At 54.2% G+C, this 24,916-nt stretch overlaps 1 protein-coding gene across 5 annotated transcripts in view; it reads left to right on the top strand.

The window, feature by feature from the left end:
• Positions 1-365: 365 nt before the first annotated feature.
• LOC144736142 (uncharacterized) overlaps positions 366-24,916 on the top strand; it is a 44,955-nt gene continuing 20,404 nt past the window's right edge. For all 5 annotated transcript variants that reach the window (XM_078618715.1, XM_078618716.1, XM_078618714.1 and 2 more), the window contains exons 1-7: positions 366-548; positions 965-1,116; positions 2,121-2,242; positions 13,357-13,441; positions 21,681-21,763; positions 23,310-23,543; positions 24,448-24,532. In XM_078618715.1, the coding sequence (XP_078474841.1) occupies positions 461-548; positions 965-1,116; positions 2,121-2,242; positions 13,357-13,441; positions 21,681-21,763; positions 23,310-23,543; positions 24,448-24,532 (849 nt within the window). In that variant the 5' untranslated portion in view covers positions 366-460. The remainder of the gene's footprint in view (positions 549-964; positions 1,117-2,120; positions 2,243-13,356; positions 13,442-21,680; positions 21,764-23,309; positions 23,544-24,447; positions 24,533-24,916) is intronic.

Here is a 24,916-nt window from a genome sequence, read left to right as displayed (position 1 = left end):
ACCAAGGTGTTCAAAGTGTGCCGGCGCATGTCCTGGCACCACACACGTGCACTGCCCATCGACTCCGTACTGCACCTCCTATTAGCACGGTTGGCTACGAACGGTGTTAAAAAAGTTAAATATACATACTGCCCATAGACTCAACACTGCCCATAGACTCAACACTACCCATAGACTCAACACTACCCATAGACTCAACACTACCCATAGACTCAACACTACCCATAGACTCAACACTACCCATAGACTCAACACTGCCCATAGACTCAACACTGCACCTCCAATTAGCATGGTTGTCTACGTACGGTACGAAAGAACTTCATCGTACGCACGTACGCACATTGTCCGACTGCAGGTAAGGTGCGCACGCCGGTGCGGCAGAAGCTGAAGACGCAGAACCGCGCGCTGCAGATGGTGAACGTCGCTCGGATCAACGTGCGCTCCCAGCGCTGCCGGGCCGATGCCGACGACGCCGCCGCCGCCGTCCCCCCCCCCGGGCTGCCGCCGCCGCTCTGGCAAGAAGTCGGCGCTCTCCAGGAAGGAGCTCGGTGAGGGATCGCCCTCTCTGCTGGGTGGACGCACGAGGGTGTGGTTTTCTGCGAGGGCGCGAGAGAGAGAGATCGGTACGCACGCGCGTGTGCGTGTGGACCCTGTCGCGCGCTTACCAGCGACCACGGGGAGAACACGCAAACGCCAAATATACAACAGCAGGTGTCAGGGCCGGGATCGAATCCACGACCTCCTGTATAGCGGGCAAGATCGTCAACATCTCCTAGCCACCCGTCTTCCAACTAACTCGGGTCAACCTCAGTCGCGCAGGCGTTGCAAACGTGACAACACGGCGCTAATGTGACAGCGCGGAGAGATGTTTCGTCTGTAATTTTCACGAGTGCGGTGACTGCGGCAGAGCAGGTGCGTGTGCTTTGCTTCTCCTGACCTCACGACTCGCCCCCGCCGGGTGTAGATTTTGAGGACGAGGACGCGATGGCGTCTCGCCTGAGCCAGGACTACGTGCTGCACGTCGCTGACGAGGGCCGGGCCCTGCCGGCGTTCGCCAGCAGCGCCGTCGCCATCGCGTGCCGCTTCCTCAAGGCCCAGGGCGCCAGCGACGTCGAGGTTGGGCGCTCGCACAACGACGAGGGGGAGATTGTGCGGCGGCGCAGCCATCTTGCCGCTTCACCGCTCCTTGCACCGCGGAGTTTGTTTAGAGAAATAGATCTTCTTGGTTCTTTCGGTAAAGTCACGTAGAAGGGAAGTAATAAAATAATAAAAATAAAACATAATAAAATAATTCTCACGACGTTTCGGCCACAACGCAAGCAGCCGTCCTCACCTGAGTTTTATTTTTATTATTTTATTACTTCCCTTCTACGTGACTTTACCGAAAGAACCAAGAAGATGAATTTCCTGCAGTCACGAAAGCTTTAAATCGAAAGAGAAATAGATGTTGGTGTCGGTGTCCCAGGCAGCAGCAACAGTTTGTGAGCATCGGGGCCTGCAGAGGCAGTGGTGGAAATTCCACGTTCCTATGGCGGGGGGGCAAGTCTGTCCATAGGACAACCGTCGTTGACTTTATCATCGTCATGATCATTGTCATCGCCATGATCATTGTCATCATTATCGTAATCATCATCCTCATCGTCATCATCATCCTCATTTGTCCCGTGACCTCCTGCTAGCAGGCGTTCAACACTTAACTTGGCCTTAAGGTGCACATAGCCTGGCACAAGCGTCTTGGTGCCGTCACCGCTACTTAGTGGGGAATTGGGTTGATGTTGATGTATGTTTAACGTTTTTCGCACCGTGCATAGCCAACCGTGCTATTCAGAGGTGCGGGGGGAGACAACAACACTAAGCACAAAAAGCAGTTCTAAAGAAATGAGTTTGCGATCTAGACAATGGTTTAAAAGTGCCATAGCTTCCAGTGGCTTCCGAATAGGAAGAGCGTTCCAGACGGCCTCAGAAGCGCGTCCGAAAGCGCCGCGCGATGCACAGTGACTCACGGCGGCGGCAGCTGCTGCTGCCGCCGCCGTGAGAATCACCGGAGTTTGCGTGACGATTGGCGCTACCGGCTGCGGCGCGACGTGTGATTTGGCCGCGGCGCTCTCTCTCTCGCTCAGCGCCGGTGCGCCACTCTGCTGCGGGACAAGCTGCTGCGCGACGGGCGGCAGCTCCGGCAGCGGCGCTCGGGGGGCGGCGACGACGGCGGTGTCAGCAGCAGCCCGCGGTCGCGCACCCGAGAGTAAGGAGACTTTAAACTATTCTTTATTATACCAGGTGTAAGGCCCCACTGAGCTGCTACGTGGCTCCCTTGCAAGAGCAACCTGCCCATCACAAGTGATAGCCCAACGAAAGTGGACTTAGCATCATCATCATCATCACGTGGACATTTAGACTGGCAGCCAAATGCTCTTAAACACGTGATGTTGTATTCAAAATGTGGAGGGGAAAAAGCGGAGGACCCAGAGACAAATAACACGCAACCACGGGGAGAAAGAGACAAGCAAACTCCAAATATACAGCAGCAGGCGTCAGGCTCGGGATTGAACCCACGACCTCCTGTACACCAGGCGAGGTCGTTAACATCTCACCACGGTGGCGCAAGGACACCAGTGCAGGATGTCGTTTTTCCCATTGTGTGTGTGTGTGTGTGCGGCAAGTCATTGAGGTACTCGGTGAGTCGGCGTGCCAACCAGAGTCTGCGTGCAGCAACTCTCTGTTGAAGCCATGACTCGACGTGCACTCAGTGGGGGGGGGGGGATCGCTCGTTCTTCCTGCTGCCCCATCTGTCCCCTGGATCCCAGTTCTGGATCAATTTCAAGATCACACCACCTTCACGGTCCTCCTTGGACGCACTCCAGCCTACCTCTCATCTCACTCTACTCCCCTCCACACACTCTCCTGCTTCTCCCCTCTCATCTCACTCCACTCCCCTCCACGCACTCTCCTGCCTCTCTCCTCTCATCTCACTCCACTCCCCTCCACGCACTCTCCTGCCTCTCATCTCACTCTACTCCCCTCCACGCACTCTCCTACCTCTCCCCTCTCGTCTCACTCTGCTCCCCTCCACGCACTCTCCTGCCTCTCCCCTCTCATCTCGCTCCACTCCACTCCACGCACTCTCCTGCCTCTCCCCTCTCATCTCGCTCCACTCCCCCCCACGCACTCTCCTGCCGCTCCCCTCTCATCTCGCTCTACTCCCCTCCACGCACTCTCCTGCCTCTCCCCTCTCGTCTCACTCTGCTCCCCTCCACGCACTCTCCTGCCTCTCCCCTCTCATCTCGCTCCACTCCACTCCACGCACTCTCCTGCCTCTCCCCTCTCATCTCGCTCCACTCCCCTCCACGCACTTTCCTGCCTCTCCCCTCTCATCTCGCTCCACTCCCCTCCACGCACTCTCCTGCCTCTCCCCTCTCATCTCGCTCCACTCCCCTCCATGCACTCTCCTGCCTCTCCCCTCTCGTCTCGCTCCCCTCCACGCACTCACCTACCTCTCCCCTCTCATCTCGCTCCACTCCCCTCCACGCACTCTCCTGCCTCTCCCCTCTCATCTCGCTCCACTCCCCTCCATGCACTCTCCTGCCTCTCCCCTCTCGTCTCGCTCCCCTCCACGCACTCACCTACCTCTCCCCTCTCATCTCGCTCCACTCCCCTCCACGCACTCACCTACCTCTCCCCTCTCATCTCGCTCCACTCCCCTCCACGCACTCACCTACCTCTCCCCTCTCATCTCACTCCACTCCCCTCCACGCACTCTCCCACATCTCCCCTCTCATCTCACTCCACTCCCCTCCACGCACTCTCCTGCCTCTCCCCTCTCATCTCGCTCCACTCCCCTCCACGCACTCTCCTGCCTCTCCCCTCTCATCTCGCTCTACTCCCCTCCACGCACTCTCCTGCCTCTCCCCTCTCATCTCGCTCCACTCCACGCACTCTCCTGCCTCTCCCCTCTCATCTCACTCTACTCCCCTCCACGCACTCTTCTGCCTCTCCCTTCTCATCTCGCTCCACTCCACGCACTCTCCTGCCGCTCCCCACTCATCTCGCTCCACTCCCCTCCACGCACTCTCCTGCCTCTCCCCTCTCATCTCGCTCTACTCCCCTCCACGCACTCTCCTGCCTCTCCCCTCTCATCTCGCTCCACTCCACGCACTCTCCTGCCTCTCCCCTCTCGTCTCGCTCCACTCCCCTCCACGCACTCTCCTGCCTCTCCCCTCTCATCTCACTCCACTCCCCTCCACGCACTCTCCTGCCTCTCCCCTCTCATCTCGCTCCACTCCACGCATTCTCCTGCCTCTCCCCTCTCGTCTCGCTCCACTCCCCTTCACGCACTCTCCTGCCTCTCCCCTCTTGTCTCACTCCACTCCCCTCCACGCACTCTCCTGCCTCTCCCCTCTCATCTCGCTCCACTCCCCTCCACGCACTCTCCTGCCTCTCCCCTCTCGTCTCACTCTGCTCCCCTCCACGCACTCTCCTGCCTCTCCCCTCTCATCTCGCTCCACTCCACTCCATGCACTCTCCTGCCTCTCCCCTCTCATCTCACTCCCCTCCACGCACTCTCCTGCCTCTCCCCTCTCGTCTCGCTCTACTCCCCTCCACGCACTCTCCTGCCTCTCCCCTCTCATCTCGCTCCACTCCACTCCACGCACTCTCCTGCCTCTCCCCTCTCATCTCGCTCCACTCCCCTCCACACACTCTCCTGCCTCTCCCCTCTCATCTCGCTCCACTCCCCTCCACGCACTCTCCTGCCTCTCCCCTCTCATCTCCCTCCACTCCCCTCCACGCACTCTCCTGCCTCTCCCCTCTCATCTCGCTCCCCTCCACGCACTATCCTGCCTCTCTCCTCTCATCTCACTCTACTCCCCTCCACGCACTATCCTGCCTCTCTCCTCTCATCTCATTCTACTCCGCTCCACGCACTCTCCTGCCTCTCCCCTCTCATCTCACTCCACTCCCCTCCACGCACTCTCCTGCCTCTCACCTCGCTCCACTCCCCTCCACGCACTCTCCTGCCTCTCCCCTCTCATCTCGCTCCACTCCACTCCATGCACTCTCCTGCCTCTCCCCTCTCATCTCGCTCCACTCCCCTCCACGCACTCTCCTGCCTCTCCCCTCTCGTTTCGCTCCCCTCCACGCACTATCCTGCCTCTCCCCTCTCATCTCGCTCCACTCCCCTCCACGCACTCTCCTGCCTCTCCCCTCTCGTTTCGCTCCCCTCCACGCACTATCCTGCCTCTCCCCTCTCATCTCACTCCACTCCCCTCCACGCACTCTCCTGCCTCTCCCCTCTCATCTCGCTCCACTCCCCTCCACGCACTCTCCTGCCTCTCCCCTCTCATCTCGCTCCACTCCACTCCATGCACTCTCCTGCCTCTCCCCTCTCATCTCGCTCCACTCCACTCCATGCACTCTCCTGCCTCTCCCCTCTCATCTCGCTCCACTCCCCTCCACGCACTCTCCTGCCTCTCCCCTCTCGTTTTGCTCCCCTCCACGCACTATCCTGCCTCTCCCCTCTCATCTCGCTCCACTCCCCTCCACGCACTCTCCTGCCTCCCTCCTCTCATCTCACTCCACTCCCCTCCACGCACTCTCCTACCTCTCCCCTCTCATCTCACTCCACTCCCCTCCACGCACTCTCCCACATCTCCCCTCTCATCTCACTCTACTCCCCTCCACGTACTCTCCTGCCTCTCCCCTCTCGTCTCGCTCTACTCCCCTCCACGCACTCTCCTGCCTCTCCCCTCTCATCTCACTCCCCTCCACGCACTCTCCTGCCTCTCCCCTCTCGTCTCGCTCTACTCCCCTCCACGCACTCTCCTGCCTCTCCCCTCTCATCTCACTCCACTCCCCTCCATGCACTCTCCTGCCTCTCCCCTCTCATCTCGCTCCACTCCCCTCCATGCACTCTCCTGCCTCTCCCCTCTCGTCTCGCTCCCCTCCACGCACTATCCTGCCTCTCCCCTCTCATCTCACTCTACTCCCCTCCACGCACTCTCCTGCCTCTCCCCTCTCATCTCACTCCACTCCCCTCCACGCACTCTCCTGCCTCTCCCCTCTCATCTCGCTCCACTCCCCTCCACGCACTCTCCTGCCTCTCCCCTCTCATCTCGCTCCACTCCACGCACTCTCCTGCCTCTCCCCTCTCATCTCGCTCCACTCCACTCCACGCACTCTCCTGCCTCTCCCCTCTCGTCTCACTCCACTCCCCTCCACGCACTCTCCTGCCTCTCCCCTCTCGTCTCGCTCCACTCCCCTCCACGCACTCTCCTGCCTCTCCCCTCTTGTCTCACTCCACTCCCCTCCACGCACTCTCCTGCCTCTCCCCTCTCATCTCGCTCCACTCCCCTCCACGCACTCTCCTGCCTCTCCCCTCTCGTCTCGCTCCACTCCCCTCCACGCACTCTCCTGCCTCTCCCCTCTCGTCTCACTCCACTCCCCTCCACGCACTCTCCTGCCTCTCCCCTCTCGTCTCGCTCCACTCCCCTCCACGCACTCTCCTGCCTCTCCCCTCTTGTCTCACTCCACTCCCCTCCACGCACTCTCCTGCCTCTCCCCTCTCATCTCGCTCCACTCCCCTCCACGCACTCTCCTGCCTCTCCCCTCTCGTCTCGCTCCACTCCCCTCCACGCACTCTCCTGCCTCTCCCCTCTCGTCTCACTCCACTCCCCTCCACGCACTCTCCTGCCTCTCCCCTCTCGTCTCGCTCCACTCCCCTCCACGCACTCTCCTGCCTCTCCCCTCTCGTCTCGCTCCACTCCCCTCCACGCACTCTCCTGCCTCTCCCCTCTCGTCTCACTCCACTCCCCTCCACGCACTCTCCTGCCTCTCCCCTCTCGTCTCACTCTGCTCCCCTCCACGCACTCTCCTGCCTCTCCCCTCTCATCTCACTCCCCTCCACGCACTCTCCTGCCTCTCCCCTCTCGTCTCGCTCTACTCCCCTCCACGCACTCTCCTGCCTCTCCCCTCTCATCTCGCTCCACTCCACGCACTCTCCTGCCTCTCCCCTCTCATCTCGCTCCACTCCCCTCCACGCACTCTCCTGCCTCTCCCCTCTCATCTCGCTCCACTCCACTCTCATCTCGCTCCACTCCCCTCTCATCTCACTCCACTCTCCTCTCATCTCACTCCACTCCCCTCTCGTCTCGCTCTACTCCCCTCCACGCACTCTCCTGCCGCTCCCCTCTCATCTCGCTCCACTCCCCTCCACGCACTCTCCTGCCTCTCCCCTCTCGTCTCGCTCCCCTCCACGCACTATCCTGCCTCTCTCCTCTCATCTCACTCTACTCCCCTCCACGCACTATCCTGCCTCTCCCCTCTCATCTCACTCTACTCCCCTCCACGCACTCTCCTGCCTCTCCCCTCTCATCTCACTCCACTCCCCTCCACGCACTCTCCTGCCTCTCACCTCGCTCCACTCCCCTCCACGCACTCTCCTGCCTCTCCCCTCTCATCTCGCTCCACTCCACTCCATGCACTCTCCTGCCTCTCCCCTCTCATCTCGCTCCACTCCCCTCCACGCACTCTCCTGCCTTTCCCCTCTCGTTTCGCTCCCCTCCACGCACTATCCTGCCTCTCCCCTCTCATCTCGCTCCACTCCCCTCCACGCACTCTCCTACCTCTCCCCTCTCATCTCACTCCACTCCCCTCCACGCACTCTCCTGCCTCCCTCCTCTCATCTCACTCCACTCCCCTCCACGCACTCTCCTACCTCTCCCCTCTCATCTCACTCCACTCCCCTCCACGCACTCTCCTGCCTCTCCCCTCTCGTCTCGCTCTACTCCCCTCCACGCACTCTCCTGCCTCTCCCCTCTCATCTCACTCCCCTCCACGCACTCTCCTGCCTCTCCCCTCTCGTCTCGCTCTACTCCCCTCCACGCACTCTCCTGCCTCTCCCCTCTCATCTCGCTCCACTCCCCTCCACGCACTATCCTGCCTCTCCCCTCTCATCTCGCTCCACTCCCCTCCACGCACTCTCCTGCCTCTCCCCTCTCATCTCACTCTACTCCCCTCCACGTACTATCCTGCCTCTCCCCTCTCATCTCACTCTACTCCCCTCCACGCACTCTCCTGCCTCTCCCCTCTCATCTCACTCTACTCCCCTCCACGCACTCTCCTGCCTCTCCCCTCTCGTCTCACTCTGCTCCCCTCCACGCACTCTCCTGCCTCTCCCCTCTCATCTCGCTCCACTCCACTCCATGCACTCTCCTGCCTCTCCCCTCTCATCTCGCTCCACTCCCCTCCACGCACTCTCCTGCCTCTCCCCTCTCATCTCGCTCCACTCCACTCCATGCACTCTCCTGCCTCTCCCCTCTCATCTCGCTCTACTCCCCTCCACGCACTCTCCTGCCTCTCCCCTCTCATCTCGCTCCACTCCACTCCATGCACTCTCCTGCCTCTCCCCTCTCATCTCGCTCCACTCCATGCACTCTCCTGCCTCTCCCCTCTCATCTCGCTCCACTCCACGCACTCTCCTGCCTCTCCCCTCTCATCTCGCTCCACTCCACTCTACGCACTCTCCTGCCTCTCCCCTCTCATCTCGCTCCACTCCACTCCACGCACTCTCCTGCCTCTCCCCTCTCATCTCGCTCCACTCCACTCCACGCACTCTCCTGCCTCTCCCCTCTCGTCTCACTCCACTCCACTCTACGCACTCTCCTGCCTCTCCCCTCTCGTCTCACTCCACTCCACTCCATGCACTCTCCTGCCTCTCCCCTCTCATCTCGCTCCACTCCCCTCCACGCACTCTCCTGCCTCTCCCCTCTCATCTCGCTCCACTCCACGCACTCTCCTGCCTCTCCCCTCTTGTCTCACTCCACTCCCCTCCACGCACTCTCCTGCCTCTCCCCTCTCATCTCGCTCCACTCCACGCACTCTCCTGCCTCTCCCCTCTTGTCTCACTCCACTCCCCTCCACGCACTCTCCTGCCTCTCCCCTCTCATCTCGCTCCACTCCAAGCACTCTCCTGCCTCTCCCCTCTCATCTCGCTCCACTCCCCTCCACGCACTCTCCTGCCTCTCCCCTCTCGTCTCGCTCCCCTCCACGCACTCTCCTGCCTCTCCCCTCTCGTCTCACTCTGCTCCCCTCCACGCACTCTCCTGCCTCTCCTCTCTCGTCTCGCTCCCCTCCACGCACTCTCCTACCTCTCCCCTCTCATCTCTCTCCACTCCACTCCATGCACTCTCCTGCCTCTCCCCTCTCGTCTCGCTCCCCTCCACGCACTATCCTGCCTCTCCCCTCTCGTCTCACTCTACTCCCCTCCACGCACTCTCCTGCCTCTCCCCTCTCATCTCACTCTACTCCCCTCCATGCACTATCCTGCCTCTCCCCTCTCATCTCACTCTACTCCCCTCCACGCACTCTCCTGCCTCTCCCCTCTCGTCTCGCTCCACTCCACTCCATGCACTCTCCTGCCTCTCCCCTCTCGTCTCGCTCTACTCCCCTCCACGCACTCTCCTGCCTCTCCCCTCTCGTCTCACTCTGCTCCCCTCCACGCACTCTCCTGCCTCTCCCCTCTCGTCTCGCTCCCCTCCACGCACTATCCTGCCTCTCCCCTCTCGTCTCACTCTACTCCCCTCCACGCACTCTCCTGCCTCTCCCCTCTCATCTCACTCTACTCCCCTCCATGCACTATCCTGCCTCTCCCCTCTCATCTCACTCTACTCCCCTCCACGCACTCTCCTGCCTCTCCCCTCTCATCTCACTCTACTCCCCTCCACGCACTCTCCTGCCTCTCCCCTCTCGTCTCACTCTGCTCCCCTCCACGCACTCTCCTGCCTCTCCCCTCTCATCTCGCTCCACTCCACTCCATGCACTCTCCTGCCTCTCCCCTCTCATCTCACTCCACTCCCCTCCACGCACTCTCCTGCCTCTCCCCTCTCGTCTCGCTCCACTCCCCTCCACGCACTCTCCTGCCTCTCCCCTCTCATCTCACTCTACTCCCCTCCACGCACTCTCCTACCTCTCCCCTCTCATCTCGCTCCACTCCCCTCCACGCACTCTCCTGCCTCTCCCCTCTCATCTCACTCTACTCCCCTCCACGCACTCTCCTGCCTCTCCCCTCTCGTCTCGCTCCACTCCCCTCCACGCACTCTCCTGCCTCTCCCCTCTCATCTCACTCTACTCCCCTCCACGCACTCTCCTACCTCTCCCCTCTCATCTCACTCTACTCCCCTCCACGCACTCTCCTGCCTCTCCCCTCTCATCTCGCTCCACTCCCCTCCACGCACTCTCCTGCCTCTCCCCTCTCGTCTCACTCTGCTCCCCTCCACGCACTCTCCTGCCTCTCCCCTCTCATCTCGCTCCACTCCCCTCCACGCACTCTCCTGCCTCTCTCCTCTCATCTCACTCCACTCCCCTCCACGCACTCTCCTGCCTCTCCCCTCTCGTCTCACTCTGCTCCCCTCCACGCACTCTCCTACCTCTCCCCTCTCATCTCACTCCACTCCCCTCCACGCACTCTCCTGCCTCTCATCTCTCGTCTCACTCTGCTCCCCTCCACGCACTCTCCTGCCTCTCCCCTCTCGTCTCACTCTGCTCCCCTCCACGCACTCTCCTGCCTCTCCCCTCTCATCTCGCTCCACTCCCCTCCACGCACTCTCCTGCCTCTCCCCTCTCGTCTCGCTCCCCTCCACGCACTATCCTGCCTCTCCCCTCTCATCTCACTCTACTCCCCTCCACGCACTCTCCTGCCTCTCCCCTCTCATCTCGCTCCACTCCACGCACTCTCCTGCCTCTCCCCTCTCATCTCGCTCCACTCCATGCACTCTCCTGCCTCTCTCCTCTCATCTCACTCTGCTCCCCTCCACGCACTCTCCTGCCTCTCCCCTCTCGTCTCACTCTGCTCCCCTCCACGCACTCTCCTGCCTCTCCCCTCTCATCTCGCTCCACTCCCCTCCACGCACTCTCCTGCCTCTCTCCTCTCATCTCACTCCACTCCCCTCCACGCACTCTCCTACCTCTCCCCTCTCGTCTCGCTCTACTCCCCTCCACACACTCTCCTGATTCTCCCCTCTCATGCCTTTCTCGCCTCTCATCTCGCTCCACTCCCCTCCACGCACTCTCCTGCCTCTCCCCTCTCATCTCGCTCCACTCCCCTCCACGCACTCTCCTGCCTCTCTCCTCTCGTCTCACTCTACTCCCCTCCACGCACTCTCCTGCCTCTCCCCTTTCATCTCACTCCACTCCCCTCCATGCACTCTCCTGCCTCTCCCCTCTCATCTCGCTCCACTCCCCTCCACGCACTCTCCTGCCTCTCCCCTCTCATCTCGCTCCACTCCCCTCCACGCACTCTCCTGCCTCTCCCCTCTCGTCTCGCTCCACTCCATGCACTCTCCTGCCTCTCCCCTCTCATCTCGCTCCACTCCCCTCCACGCACTCTCCTGCCTCTCCCCTCTCGTCTCGCTCCCCTCCACGCACTATTCTGCCTCTCCCCTCTCATCTCGCTCCACTCCCCTCCACGCACTCTCCTGCCTCTCCCCTCTCATCTCGCTCCACTCCACGCACTCTCCTGCCTTTCCCCTCTCATCTCACTCCACTCCCCTCCACGCACTCTCCTGCCTCTCCCCTCTCGTCTCGCTCCACTCCCCTCCACGCACTCTCCTGCCTCTCCCCTCTCATCTCGCTCCACTCCACTCCACGCACTCTCCTGCCTCTCCCCTCTCGTCTCGCTCCACTCCCCTCCACGCACTCTCCTGCCTCTCCCGTCTCGTCTCACTCCACTCCCCTCCACGCACTCTCCTGCCTCTCCCCTCTCATCTCGCTCCACTCCACGCACTCTCCTGCCTCTCCCCTCTCGTCTCGCTCCACTCCCCTCCACGCACTCTCCTGCCTCTCCCCTCTCGTCTCGCTCCACTCCCCTCCACGCACTCTCCTGCCTCTCCCCTCTCGTCTCGCTCCACTCCCCTCCACGCACTCTCCTGCCTCTCCCCTCTCATCCCGCTCCACTCCCCTCCACGCACTCTCCTGCCTCTCCCCTCTCGTCTCACTCTGCTCCCCTCCACGCACTCTCCTGCCTCTCCCCTCTCATCTCGCTCCACTCCACTCCATGCACTCTCCTGCCTCTCCCCTCTCATCTCGCTCCACTCCCCTCCACGCACTCTCCTGCCTCTCCCCTCTCGTCTCGCTCCCCTCCACGCACTATCCTGCCTCTCCCCTCTCATCTCACTCTACTCCCCTCCACGCACTCTTCTGCCTCTCCCTTCTCATCTCGCTCCACTCCACGCACTCTCCTGCCTCTCCCCTCTCATCTCACTCCACTCCCCTCCACGCACTCTCCTGCCTCTCCCTTCTCATCTCACTCCACTCCCCTCCACGCACTCTCCTGCCTCTCCCCTCTCATCTCGCTCCACTCCACGCACTCTCCTGCCTCTCCCCTCTCGTCTCGCTCCACTCCACGCGTGCTCTGCTCCAGCGACCCAGGCTTCCTGACGAAGTTCTCAGAGCGATGAGCCAGCGCTCCTTAGAACCTGGGTTTGAGTCCAGGTCTTAGCCGAGTCACCAATGACTGCACAAAACACCGCTGTGCTTCTGAATCGGTAAACGCATTGTGATTGTTTCTTCATATCACAACTATATTGGCTGTGCTGGGTGAGGTGTATTTAGGACACGCATTTTACTGATACGATCTGACCCAAAAATCAACTATGAATCAACATTTTACTTGATCATGATGGGACCTCCTTTGCCAGTACCAAAATATGAGAATAGGTTTTCCCCTTTTTTTTGGCAACAAAACAGGTGTGAAGATGTTAAAACACAAAACTGAAACCTTTCAGGTCCCATTATGTAGCTGCTCACCCCGAGCTCTCATTACTCTGATAGTGCTTGTCTTTGAGCTGTACGCCTTTTGGCATCCTCTGGTCTGACACTGTTTGAGACTCGGCTCAAAAGAAAACTGTGTCTGGTGTGGACCAGTCAGTTTCAAAGACAATGCATATATTTTTTTTTTTGCATTCTGACCACAAATATTGTGGTTAATGCAGACATGATTCCTTGTAAAAGGTTTGAGTTTGGTGTTTTAACATCTTAACACATGTTTTGTTGCCAGAAAAAAGGGGGAAAACCTATTCTCAACATTTTACTTGGTGCTGTGCTCTACTTAGCAAAATTACGATTCAGAAAATGTGTAAGTTTGACTGTCACGATGAATTTTAACCTCGTATGCAGAGTGGTTGGGAAAGGGTTGCCTCCTGCCATGCAGGGCGGGGCGGAGGTCACTTGAAGGTGGCTCCGTGACTTCCACTTTGGCGGCCGTAGCACGGCAGAGAGGCACGCTGCTGTGCGAGAGTTCCCGACGGATTGCTCGTTTTCGCGAAGACGGTGCAATTGGGCTCTGAGTCATCTCGTGTCCCCTCCCAGGTGCTGCCTGCAGTCACTGCTGCGCCTCGAAATGCAGGCGCAGTTCCGCTCCCTCGAGTGCGACGACGACAACATTGTGGACGAGGTAACGGTACACCTCCGTGTTGTAGCAGAAGCGTCCGTGTTGTAGCGTAAGTCTCTGTGTTGTAGTGTAAGTCTCTGTGTTGTAGTGTAAGTCTCTGTGTTGTAGAGTAAGTGTCTGTGTTGTAGAGTAAGTGTCTGTGTTGTAGCGTAAGTCTCTGTGTTGTAGTGTAAGTCTCTGTGTTGTAGCGTAAGTCTCTGTGTTGTAGTGTAAGTCTCTGTGTTGTAGTGTAAGTCTCTGTGTTGTAGAGTAAGTGTCTGTGTTGTAGCGTAAGTCTCTGTGTTGTAGTGTAAGTGTCTGTGTTGTAGCGTAAGTCTCTGTGTTGTAGTGTAAGTCTCTGTGTTGTAATGTAAGTTTCTGTGTTGTAGTGTAAGTCTCTGTGTTGTAGAGTAAGTGTCTGTGTTATAGCGTAAGTCTCTGTGTTGTAGTGTAAGTGTCTGTGTTGTAGCGTAAGTCTCTGTGTTGTAATGTAAGTTTCTGTGTTGTAGTGTAAGTCTCTGTGTTGTAGTGTAAGTCTCTTTGTTGAGTGTAAGTCTCCGTGTTGTAGTGTAAGCCTCTTTGTTGAGTGTAAGTCTCCGTGTTGTAGAGTAAGCCTCTTTGTTGAGTGTAAGCCTGTGTGTTGTAGTGTAAGTCTCTGTGTTGTAGTGTAAGTCTCTGTGTTGTAGTGTAAGTCTCTGTGTTGTAGTGTAAGTCTCTGTGTTGTAGAGTAAGTCTCTGTGTTGTAGAGTAAGTGTCTGTGTTGTAGCATAAGTCTCTGTGTTGCAGTGTAAGTCTCTGTGTTGTAGTGTAAGTCTCCGTGTTGTAGTGTAAGTCTCTGTGTTGTAGTGTAAGTTTCTGTGTTGTAGTGTAAGTCTCTGTGTTGTAGTGTAAGTCTCTTTGTTGAGTGTAAGTCTCCGTGTTGAGTGTAACCCTGCGTGTTGTAGCGTAAGTCTCTGTGTTGTAGTGTAAGCCTATTTGTTGAGTGTAAGTCTCTGTGTAGTAGCGTAAGTCTCTGTGTTGTAGAGTAAGTCTCTGTGTTGTAGTGTAAGTCTCTGTGTAGTAGTGCAAGTCTCTGTGTTGTAGTGTAAGTCTCTGTGTTGTAGTGTAAGTCTCTTGTGTTGTAGCGTAAGTCTCTGTGTTGTAGTGTAAGTCTCTGTGTTGTAGTGTAAGTCTCTGTGTTGTAGCGTAAGTCTCTGTGTTGTAGTGTAAGTCTCTGTGTTGTAGTGTAAGTCTCTGTGTTGTAGTGTAAGTCTCTGTGTTGTAGCGTAAGTCTCTGTGTTGTAGTGTAAGTCTCTGTGTTGTAGTGTATGTCTCTGTGTTGTAGTGTAAGTCTCCGTGTTGTAGTGTAAGTCTCTGTGTTGTAGTGTAAGTCTCTGTGTTGTAGTGTATGTCTCCGTGTTGTAGTGTAAGTCTCTGTGTTGTAGTGTAAGTCTCTGTGTTGTAGCGTAAGTCTCCGTGTTGTAGTGTAAGTCTCTGTGTTGTAGTGTAAGTCTCTGTGTTGTAGTGTAAGTCTCTGTGTTGTAGTGTAAGTCTCCGTGTTGTAGTGTATGTCTCTGTGTTGTAGTGTAAGTCTCTGTGTTGTAGAGTAAGTCTCTGTGTTGTAGTGTAAGTCTCTGTGTTGTAGTGTAAGTCTCTGTGTGGTAGTGTAAGTCTCTGTGTTGTAGTGTAAGTCTCCGTGTTGTAGTGTAAGTCTCTGTGTTGTAGTGTATGTCTCTGTGTTGTAGTGTAAGTCTCCGTGTTGTAGTGTAAGTCTCCGTGTTGTAGTGTAAGTCTCTGTGTTGTAATGTAAGTCTCTGTGTGGTAGTGTAAGTCTCTGTGTTGTAGTGTAAGTCTCCGTGTTGTAGTGTAAGTCTCTGTGTTGTAGTGTAAGTCTCTGTGTTGTAGTGTAAGTCTCTGTGTTGTAGCGTAAGTCTCCGTGTTGTAGTGTATGTCTCCGTGTTGTAGTGTAAGTCTCTGTGTTGTAGAGTAAGTCTCTGTGTTGTAGTGTAAGTCTCCGTGTTGTAGTGTAAGTCTCTGTGTTGTAGAGTAAGTCTCTGTGTTGTAGTGTAAGTCTCTGTGTTGTAGTGTAAGTCTCTGTGTAGTAGTGTAAGTCTCTGTGTTGTAGTGTAAGTCTCCGTGTTGTAATGTAAGTCTCTGTGTTGTAGTGTAAGTCTCCGTGTTGTAGTGTAAGTCTCCGTGTTGTAGTGTAAGTCTCCGTGTTGTAGTGTAAGTCTCTGTGTTGTAGTGTAAGTCTCCGTGTTGTAGTGTAAGTCTCTGTGTTGTAGCGTAAGTCTCTGTGTTGTAGTGTAAGTCTCCGTGTTGTAGTGTAAGTCTCTGTGTTGTAGCGTAAGTCTCTGTGTTGTAGTGTAAGTCTCCGTGTTGTAGTGTAAGTCTCCGTGTTGTAGTGTAAGTCTCCGTGTTGTAGTGTAAGTCTCTGTGTTGTAGCGTAAGTCTCTGTGTTGTAGCGTAAGTCTCTGTGTTGTAGTGTAAGTCTCTGTGTTGTAGCGTAAGTCTCTGTGTTGTAGCGTAAGTCTCTGTGTTGTAGCGTAAGTCTCTGTGTTGTAGCGTAAGTCTCTGTGTTGTAGTGTAAGTCTCCGTGTTGTAGTGTAAGTCTCTGTGTTGTAGTGTAAGTCTCTGTGTTGTAGCGTAAGTCTCTGTGTTGTAGCGTAAGTCTCTGTGTTGTAGTGTAAGTCTGCGTGTTGTAGTGTAAGTCTCTGTGTTGTAGTGTAAGTCTCCGTGTTGTAGTGTAAGTCTCCGTGTTGTAGTGTAAGTCTCTGTGTTGTAGTGTAAGTCTCTGTGTTGTAGTGTAAGTCTCTGTGTTGTAGTGTAAGTCTCCGTGTTGTAGTGTAAGTCTCTGTGTTGTAGCGTAAGTCTCTGTGTTGTAGCGTAAGTCTCTGTGTTGTAGCGTAAGTCTCTGTGTTGTAGTGTAAGTCTGCGTGTTGTAGTGTATGTCTCTGTGTTGTAGCGTAAGTCTCTGTGTTGTAGCGTAAGTCTCTGTGTTGTAGCGTAAGTCTCCGTGTTGTAGTGTAAGTCTCTGTGTAGTAGTGCAAGTCTCTGTGTTGTAGTGTAAGTCTCTGTGTAGTAGTGCAAGTCTCTGTGTTGTAGTGTAAGTCTCTGTGTAGTAGTGCAAGTCTCTGTGTTGTAGTGTAAGTCTCTGTGTTGTAGTGTAAGTCTCTGTGTTGTAGTGTAAGTCTCTGTGTTGTAGAGTAAGTCTCTGTGTAGTAGCGTAAGTCTCTGTGTTGTAGTGTAAGTCTCTGTGTTGTAGTGTAAGTCTCTGTGTTGTAGTGTAAGTCTCCGTGTTGTAGCGTAAGTCTCTGTGTTGTAGCGTAAGTCTCTGTGTTGTAGTGTATGTCTCTGTGTTGTAGCGTAAGTCTCTGTGTTGTAGCGTAAGTCTCTGTGTTGTAGCGTAAGTCTCTGTGTTGTAGCGTAAGTCTCTGTGTTGTAGTGTAAGTCTCCGTGTTGTAGCGTAAGTCTCTGTGTTGTAGTGTAAGTCTGCGTGTTGTAGTGTATGTCTCTGTGTTGTAGCGTAAGTCTCTGTGTTGTAGTGTATGTCTCTGTGTTGTAGCGTAAGTCTCTGTGTTGTAGTGTATGTCTCTGTGTTGTAGCGTAAGTCTCTGTGTTGTAGTGTAAGTCTCTGTGTTGTAGCGTAAGTCTCTGTGTTGTAGCGTAAGTCTCCGTGTTGTAGTGTAAGTCTCTGTGTTGTAGCGTAAGTCTCTGTGTTGTAGCGTAAGTCTCTGTGTTGTAGTGTAAGTCTCTGTGTTGTAGTGTAAGTCTCCGTGTTGTAGCGTAAGTCTCTGTGTTGTAGTGTAAGTCTCTGTGTTGTAGTGTAAGTCTCCGTGTTGTAGTGTAAGTCTGCGTGTTGTAGTGTAAGTCTCCGTGTTGTAGTGTAAGTCTCTGTGTTGTAGCGTAAGTCTCTGTGTTGTAGTGTAAGTCTCTGTGTTGTAGTGTAAGTCTCTGTGTTGTAGTGTAAGTCTCCGTGTTGTAGTGTAAGTCTCTGTGTTGTAGCGTAAGTCTCTGTGTTGTAGTGTAAGTCTCTGTGTTGTAGTGTAAGTCTCTGTGTTGTAGTGTAAGTCTCTGTGTTGTAGTGTAAGTCTCCGTGTTGTAGTGTAAGTCTGCGTGTTGTAGTGTAAGTCTCCGTGTTGTAGTGTAAGTCTCTGTGTTGTAGCGTAAGTCTCTGTGTTGTAGTGTAAGTCTCTGTGTTGTAGTGTAAGTCTCCGTGTTGTAGTGTAAGTCTCTGTGTTGTAGCGTAAGTCTCTGTGTTGTAGTGTAAGTCTCTGTGTTGTAGTGTAAGTCTCCGTGTTGTAGTGTAAGTCTTTGTGTTGTAGTGTAAGTCTCTGTGTTGTAGTGTAAGTCTCTGTGTTGTAGCGTAAGTCTCCGTGTTGTAGTGTAAGTCTCTGTGTTGTAGTGTAAGTCTCTGTGTTGTAGCGTAAGTCTCCGTGTTGTAGTGTAAGTCTCCGTGTTGTAGCGTAAGTCTGCGTGTTGTAGTGTAAGCCTCCGTGTTGTAGTGTAAGTCTGTGTTGTAGTGTAAGTCTCTGTGTTGTAGTGTAAGTCTCTGTGTTGTAGTGTAAGCCTCCGTGTTGTAGTGTAAGTCTCTGTGTTGTAGTGTAAGTCTCTGTGTTGTAGTGTAAGTCTCTGTGTTGTAGTGTAAGTCTCTGTGTTGTAGTGTAAGTCTCTGTGTTGTAGTGTAAGTCTGCGTGTTGTAGTGTAAGTCTCTGTGTTGTAGTGTAAGTCTCTGTGTTGTAGTGTAAGTCTCTGTGTTGTAGTGTAAGTCTCTGTGTTGTAGTGTAAGCCTCCGTGTTGTAGTGTAAGTCTCTGTGTTGTAGTGTAAGTCTCTGTGTTGTAGTGTAAGTCTCTGTGTTGTAGTGTAAGCCTCCGTGTTGTAGTGTAAGTCTCTGTGTTGTAGTGTAAGTCTCTGTGTTGTAGTGTAAGTCTCTGTGTTGTAGTGTAAGTCTCTGTGTTGTAGTGTAAGTCTCTGTGTTGTAGTGTAAGTCTGCGTGTTGTAGTGTAAGTCTCCGTGTTGTAGTGTAAGCCTCCGTGTTGTAGTGTAAGTCTCTGTGTTGTAGTGTAAGTCTCCGTGTTGTAGTGTAAGTCTCTGTGTTGTAGTGTAAGTCTCTGTGTTGTAGTGTAAGTCTCTGTGTTGTAGTGTAAGTCTCTGTGTTGTAGTGTAAGTCTGCGTGTTGTAGTGTAAGTCTCCGTGTTGTAGTGTAAGCCTCCGTGTTGTAGTGTAAGTCTCTGTGTTGTAGTGTAAGTCTCTGTGTTGTAGTGTAAGTCTCTGTGTTGTAGTGTAAGTCTCTGTGTTGTAGTGTAAGTCTCTGTGTTGTAGCGTAAGCCTCCGTGTTGTAGTGTAAGTCTCTGTGTTGTAGTGTAAGTCTCTGTGTTGTAGTGTAAGTCTCCGTGTTGTAGTGTAAGTCTCTGTGTTGTAGTGTAAGTCTCTGTGTTGTAGCGTAAGTCTCTGTGTTGTAGCGTAAGTCTCTGTGTTGTAGTGTAAGTCTCCGTGTTGTAGTGTAAGTCTCTGTGTTGTAGTGTAAGTCTCTGTGTTGTAGTGTAAGTCTCTGTGTTGTAGTGTAAGTCTCTGTGTTGTAGTGTAAGTCTCTGTGTTGTAGTGTAAGTCTCTGTGTTGTAGTGTAAGTCTCTGTGTTGTAGTGTAAGTCTCTGTGTTGTAGTGTAAGTCTCTGTGTTGTAGTGTATGTCTCTGTGTTGTAGCGTAAGTCTCCGTGTTGTAGCGTAAGTCTCTGTGTTGTAGCGTAAGTCTCTGTGTTGTAGTGTAAGTCTCTGTGTTGTAGTGTAAGTCTCTGTGTTGTAGTGTAAGTCTCTGTGTTGTAGTGTAAGTCTCCGTGTTGTAGTGTAAGTCTCTGTGTTGTAGTGTAAGTCTCTGTGTTGTAGTGTAAGTCTCTGTGTTGTAGTGTAAGTCTCCGTGTTGTAGTGTATGTCTCTGTGTTGTAGTGTAAGTCTCCGTGTTGTAGCGTAAGTCTCTGTGTTGTAGCGTAAGTCTCTGTGTTGTAGTGTAAGTCTCTGTGTTGTAGTGTAAGTCTCTGTGTTGTAGTGTAAGTCTCTGTGTTGTAGCGTAAGTCTCTGTGTTGTAGTGTAAGTCTCTGTGTTGTAGCGTAAGTCTCTGTGTTGTAGTGTAAGTCTCTGTGTTGTAGTGTAAGTCTCCGTGTTGTAGCGTAAGTCTCTGTGTTGTAGTGTAAGTCTCTGTGTTGTAGTTTAAGTCTCTGTGTTGTAGCGTAATTCTCTGTGTTGTAGTGTAAGTCTCTGTGTTGTAGTGTAAGTCTCTGTGTTGTAGTGTATGTCTCCGTGTTGTAGTGTATGTCTCCGTGTTGTAGTGTATGTCTCCGTGTTGTAGTGTAAGTCTGTGTTGTAGTGTATGTCTCCGTGTTGTAGTGTAAGTCTCTGTGTTGTAGTGTAAGTCTCTGTGTTGTAGTGTATGTCTCTGTGTTGTAGTGTAAGTCTCTGTGTTGTAGTGTAAGTCTCTGTGTTGTAGTGTAAGTCTCTGTGTTGTAGTGTATGTCTCCGTGTTGTAGTGTATGTCTCCGTGTTGTAGTGTAAGTCTCTGTGTTGTAGTGTATGTCTCCGTGTTGTAGTGTAAGTCTCTGTGTTGTAGTGTAAGTCTCTGTGTTGTAGTGTAAGTCTCCGTGTTGTAGTGTAAGTCTCCGTGTTGTAGTGTAAGTCTCCGTGTTGTAGTGTAAGTCTCTGTGTTGTAGTGTAAGTCTCTGTGTTGTAGTGTAAGTCTCCGTGTTGTAGTGTAAGTCTCCGTGTTGTAGTGTAAGTCTCCGTGTTGTAGTGTAAGTCTCCGTGTTGTAGTGTAAGTCTCCGTGTTGTAGTGTAAGTCTCCGTGTTGTAGCGTAAGTCTCCGTGTTGTAGTGTAAGTCTCTGTGTTGTAGTGTAAGTCTCTGTGTTGTAGTGTATGTCTCCGTGTTGTAGTGTATGTCTCCGTGTTGTAGTGTAAGTCTCTGTGTTGTAGTGTATGTCTCCGTGTTGTAGTGTAAGTCTCTGTGTTGTAGTGTATGTCTCCGTGTTGTAGTGTAAGTCTCCGTGTTGTAGTGTATGTCTCTGTGTTGTAGTGTAAGTCTCCGTGTTGTAGTGTAAGTCTCCGTGTTGTAGTGTAAGTCTCCGTGTTGTAGTGTAAGTCTCCGTGTTGTAGTGTAAGTCTCTGTGTTGTAGTGTAAGTCTCCGTGTTGTAGCGTAAGTCTCCGTGTTGTAGTGTAAGTCTCCGTGTTGTAGTGTAAGTCTCCGTGTTGTAGTGTAAGTCTCCGTGTTGTAGTGTAAGCCTCCGGGTAGCCGTGTAAGGCTCCAACATGTGAAAACCTACACCGCAAATTACTCTGGAACCTTTAACACGTAGGCTTTCGCGACCAATATCATCCATAAGAGCTTTCTTTTTTGGGAACGAAACAGATGGACTTCTCCACAAATCTGGCTGTCGGCTGATGAAGCTAGTTGTAATTACTGGCGAAGCGTCGTAAATGTTGTGCCTTGGCTCTCTAACACACCGGTGTGCTGTACTAGTGACGAATTGGCACGTTCTGTTGACGTGACAACCCTTACTAGTTGGCTGTGTCGGGTGGTGGCGGGTTTAACGACACATTTATATATTTATGCGATCTAACCCAAAACAAAGACTCTTATGGATGATTGTAACCTACACAGCAATTGTCGCTCCCCTCCTGAGAAGACTTGAGAGGTCCCCCCTGAGAAGACCCACGGGCCTCCGTGAGGCTCTCCTGTGTACATGAGGGATGGGCTCCAGCTAAGGCTTCACTTGTGGTGTCGTTGCTTTGGAGAACGATGATTACCGCATTGATGCCGTTGATCGTGGTTTCTAACTTAACACTTTCACGTTCTGACGACGTATGCGTGCGTCATCAGTTTTTCTTACAATTCCCTGCCACCTTCAAGGAGTCTTACAGAATCGTAAGAAAAACTAAAATAACTTTATCGGTACCGAGGCTTCCGCAAGGCCACTCAGGAGGGGGCACGCGTGGCACAGTTTTGGCGCCAGCTATTGTGGAGTGACGGCGGCCGTGTCGCGACGGTTCTCTGCGGTGAGTAACGGCGCTCTGCATGCGTCCCTTGAAATGAGAATTGATGCCGAGCCGCTGGTGCGTTACGAGATTCGGCGGTGAACGGGGGGACGCCCACCCCACCCCACCATCCTGCAACTTGCTGGACGTCGTCGCGACGGGGGAAAGGGCGTGAAACGGTGCGGTCCGCGCGAAGTCCGCCCCCCGCCTTCCAAGCCTTCACCTCGCGTCTCTCCTAACGAGCGTTGTGCGGCCGCGTGCAGGTGACCGACTTGCTGAGAACGATCTCGCTCACGATGGACCCTGGCTTCCTCAACAAGTTCCTGAGCGAGGAGGTCCTGGATCGGTGAGGGTTCGCTCCCACCCCCGGCTGGGGTCGCCGGTGAATCGTCTCCGGACGAGGCGGCGACGCTCGTCGTGGATCGGAATCGGAATCGTGGTTTATACCGCAGCAGGAGGAGGAATCCGATGAACTATGAAGCTTTATTTTTTCACACGTGTCCAGTTAGGGGCACGGAGTCATATTGTTACAACAACAAACAACACGATAGTCGTGCAAAGCACTGGAAAGGCAAACATTTCACCCAAACACATCCAAATGAAACTCAACCATCCCCATCTTACCAGGCAAAGGCCAGTGAGGTATTAACTTGTCTTTCAGAAGCGACCTGGCCATAAATGATAGCTCAACTAAGTGGTCAATCATTTGGACATTTATAGCACCAAAATAATCTAAAACATCGGCACTGGGAAGACAAAGGCGGCTGGGCTTGGGGTTGGCCACTCCGCCCCTCCCCCCTCGTGTGTCGTACCGGCCTTCATAGGTGCTGGCTAACAGCGCTTAACCCCGACACCCTGTTTAAGGCTATATGGGGGATCTTTGTTTTGGTGAATGCATGCACCTAGCCCAGTACCGGTTCCAACTTCTTGACGTGGTCAATATCAGTGAAGTATGAGACAACCGTGTGAAGAAGGGAGGCTCATTCAATTAACTTCGTATTAGCTGTATACAGACAGTCCCCGAGATACGAACGAACATCCACACTCGCGTACAACCACACTCACGAACATCCACACTGACGAACATACGCACTCTATTATGAAAGTGGCTTGTCATGTGGAAATTGTAGTAGCAGCCAAATACTCTAAACGCGTGGTGGACCTGGAGAAAAATCCACGCGACCACAGGGAGAGAGAGACACACAAACTCCAAATATACAGCAGCAGGCGTCAGGGTCAGGATCGAACCCACGAGCTTCTGTATACCAGGTGAGGTAGTTAACATCTCCTAGCCACCGCCACTCCCGTAGCCCAGTGGCTCAGCGGAAGAGCTCGCAATGGGGAAGGTCAACGAGTTAAAATCCTGGTCAGGGGGTTGAGACTTAGCCCATCATCTCTCTGTGGTCGATAAAAGAGGTACCACTTTGTGGGGAAGTCGATGGGTGTTGTGCTATGGATTCCACCACTGCCTCTGCAGGGCTGTGAACAGGAGGTGAGCGCCACTGCCTCGCTGCTCGTCTGAGCAGGGGGAAATCGCCGACCCTCGGTTTCGTGAACTGTTGCCCTCCCGTCCGATTGGCTGCAATGAATTTCTACTTGATGCTGAGCCACTTTTGTTGAGCTGTCGTTCGTGATAGCCAGGTCGCTTGTGAAAAAGAGCTGTATAGCTCGGTAGGCCGCACCTGGTAAAATAAAATAAAAATTAAATTTTGTCGATGGTATAGAGAGGCCTTCATCCAGCAGCAGATATACCACGAATCGTGCATTTTGAGGAGGGGTCTAAGAACCACTCCTGTGGCTCAATGTGGGCCTTACCTGGTTAAAACAAAACAAGTTTCAGTTTGTCCTCGCCGTGAGAGAAGTCGCCGCCGACTGCCGACCCGTCCCCGCAGGTTCGCGAGCCGCGTCCCCAGGGTGCTGGGAGCCCTCTACTCCAACCTGGGGCAGGATGTCCCCCGCAGCCTCCGCCAGATGCTGCCGGACGACTTCTTCAGCGAGGACTCGCCCTCGCAGGAGGACGAGGACGACGATGACGGAGGAGCGGCGCCGGCGAGTGGCGGCGGCGCCGGGGATCTTTCCGTGTCGTCGTCGCACCGCAGCGAGATCGGCGAGCGCCGGAGTCGCAGGTAGGAGCCGGCTTCTCCCGGACTTCTCGGCCGCGCCTGCGGGCGACGCCCCCCCCCCGCCCCTCTGGTTCCGGTCACCCCTTAAACTAAATAGTGTTTTACTTTCCCAGGTAAGGCCCACTGAGATGTATAGCTCTTTTCAGAAGGGACCCGGCAATCACAAATTATAGCTCAATGAAGCGACTTGTCATCATCACGGGGAAATTTATTGGAGCAGCCAAATACTCTAAACGCGTGACATTCATTCTAAATGTGGAGGGAAAAACCGGGGGACATGGAGATTAATCCACGCGACCACATGGAGAGAGAGAGAGACATGCAAACACAAATATACAGCAGCAGCAGGCGTCAGGGTCGGAATGGAACCCACTGCCTCCTGCATACCGGGCGAGGGAGTTAACATTTCGCCACTGCAAGTCAGTGGAAGGAGTATTGGCCCAAACGTGTCCCACCGCTGAAGAATCCATCGCTTGCAATTTATTGTCTTGAGCCTCCGTGAGGCTGTCCCGGGTAAATGAGCGGAGTGGATGGTGATGATGACGGCAATATGAGGTTGTTTCGTCGCGTGCGAGTTGAGTGTGCGGTACCGCATGTGCGGTACCGCATGTGCGGACGTTAGCACACGCCGCGCTCCGAGCCCGACCACCCGGGTTCGATTCCCGCTCACGGCCACCAACACAGGTGACGATTATCTGAACCGGTCCTGGGGGCCTCTCCCCTAGGTCGACTCGGCCTCAAATGTTAGTACCTGGCGCGATGTGTAAAACATCGCCAGCGGTGTTGGCCGCCCACCCCCATGGTACGCCCGCTAATGGCACTTGACCCCACGGTGTGTTGGGGCTGCGAGAGGGGATCTTTGTCTCTCTTTGCCGACTGTGTCCTCCTCTTCTGGGTTTGGCCGCAGCCGGGTGCTGGTGCGACACCCCAGCGTGTGCGAGGCGGTGCAGAGCCGGCGCCAGATCGAGGTGCCGAGCCGCGCGGTGAGGAAGGTGAGCACCGCCCGCTTGCACACCTCATCCTCACCACCATCATCACCACCCTCCTCACCATCATCACCCTCCTCACCCTCATCGCCCTACTCACCATCACCACCATCATCACTCTCCTCACCATCATCACCCTCCTCACCACCGTCATCACCCTCCTCACCATCACCACCATCACCACCATCATCACCCTACTCACCATCACCACCATCATCACTCTCCTCACCATCATCACCCTCCTCACCATCATCACCCTCCTCACCATCATCACCCTCCTCACCCTCATCGCCCTACTCACCATCACCACCATCATCACTCTCCTCACCATCATAACTCTCCTCACCATCATCACCATCATCACCACCGTCATCACCCTCCTCACCATCA

This window comes from Lampetra planeri, chromosome 59, assembly GCF_965212315.1.
Source record: "Lampetra planeri chromosome 59, kcLamPlan1.2.h2, whole genome shotgun sequence".
NCBI lineage: Eukaryota > Metazoa > Chordata > Hyperoartia > Petromyzontiformes > Petromyzontidae > Lampetra > Lampetra planeri.
The sequence above is the reverse complement of the archived record's forward strand: the minus strand, read 5'-3'. Positions and strand labels throughout refer to the sequence as shown.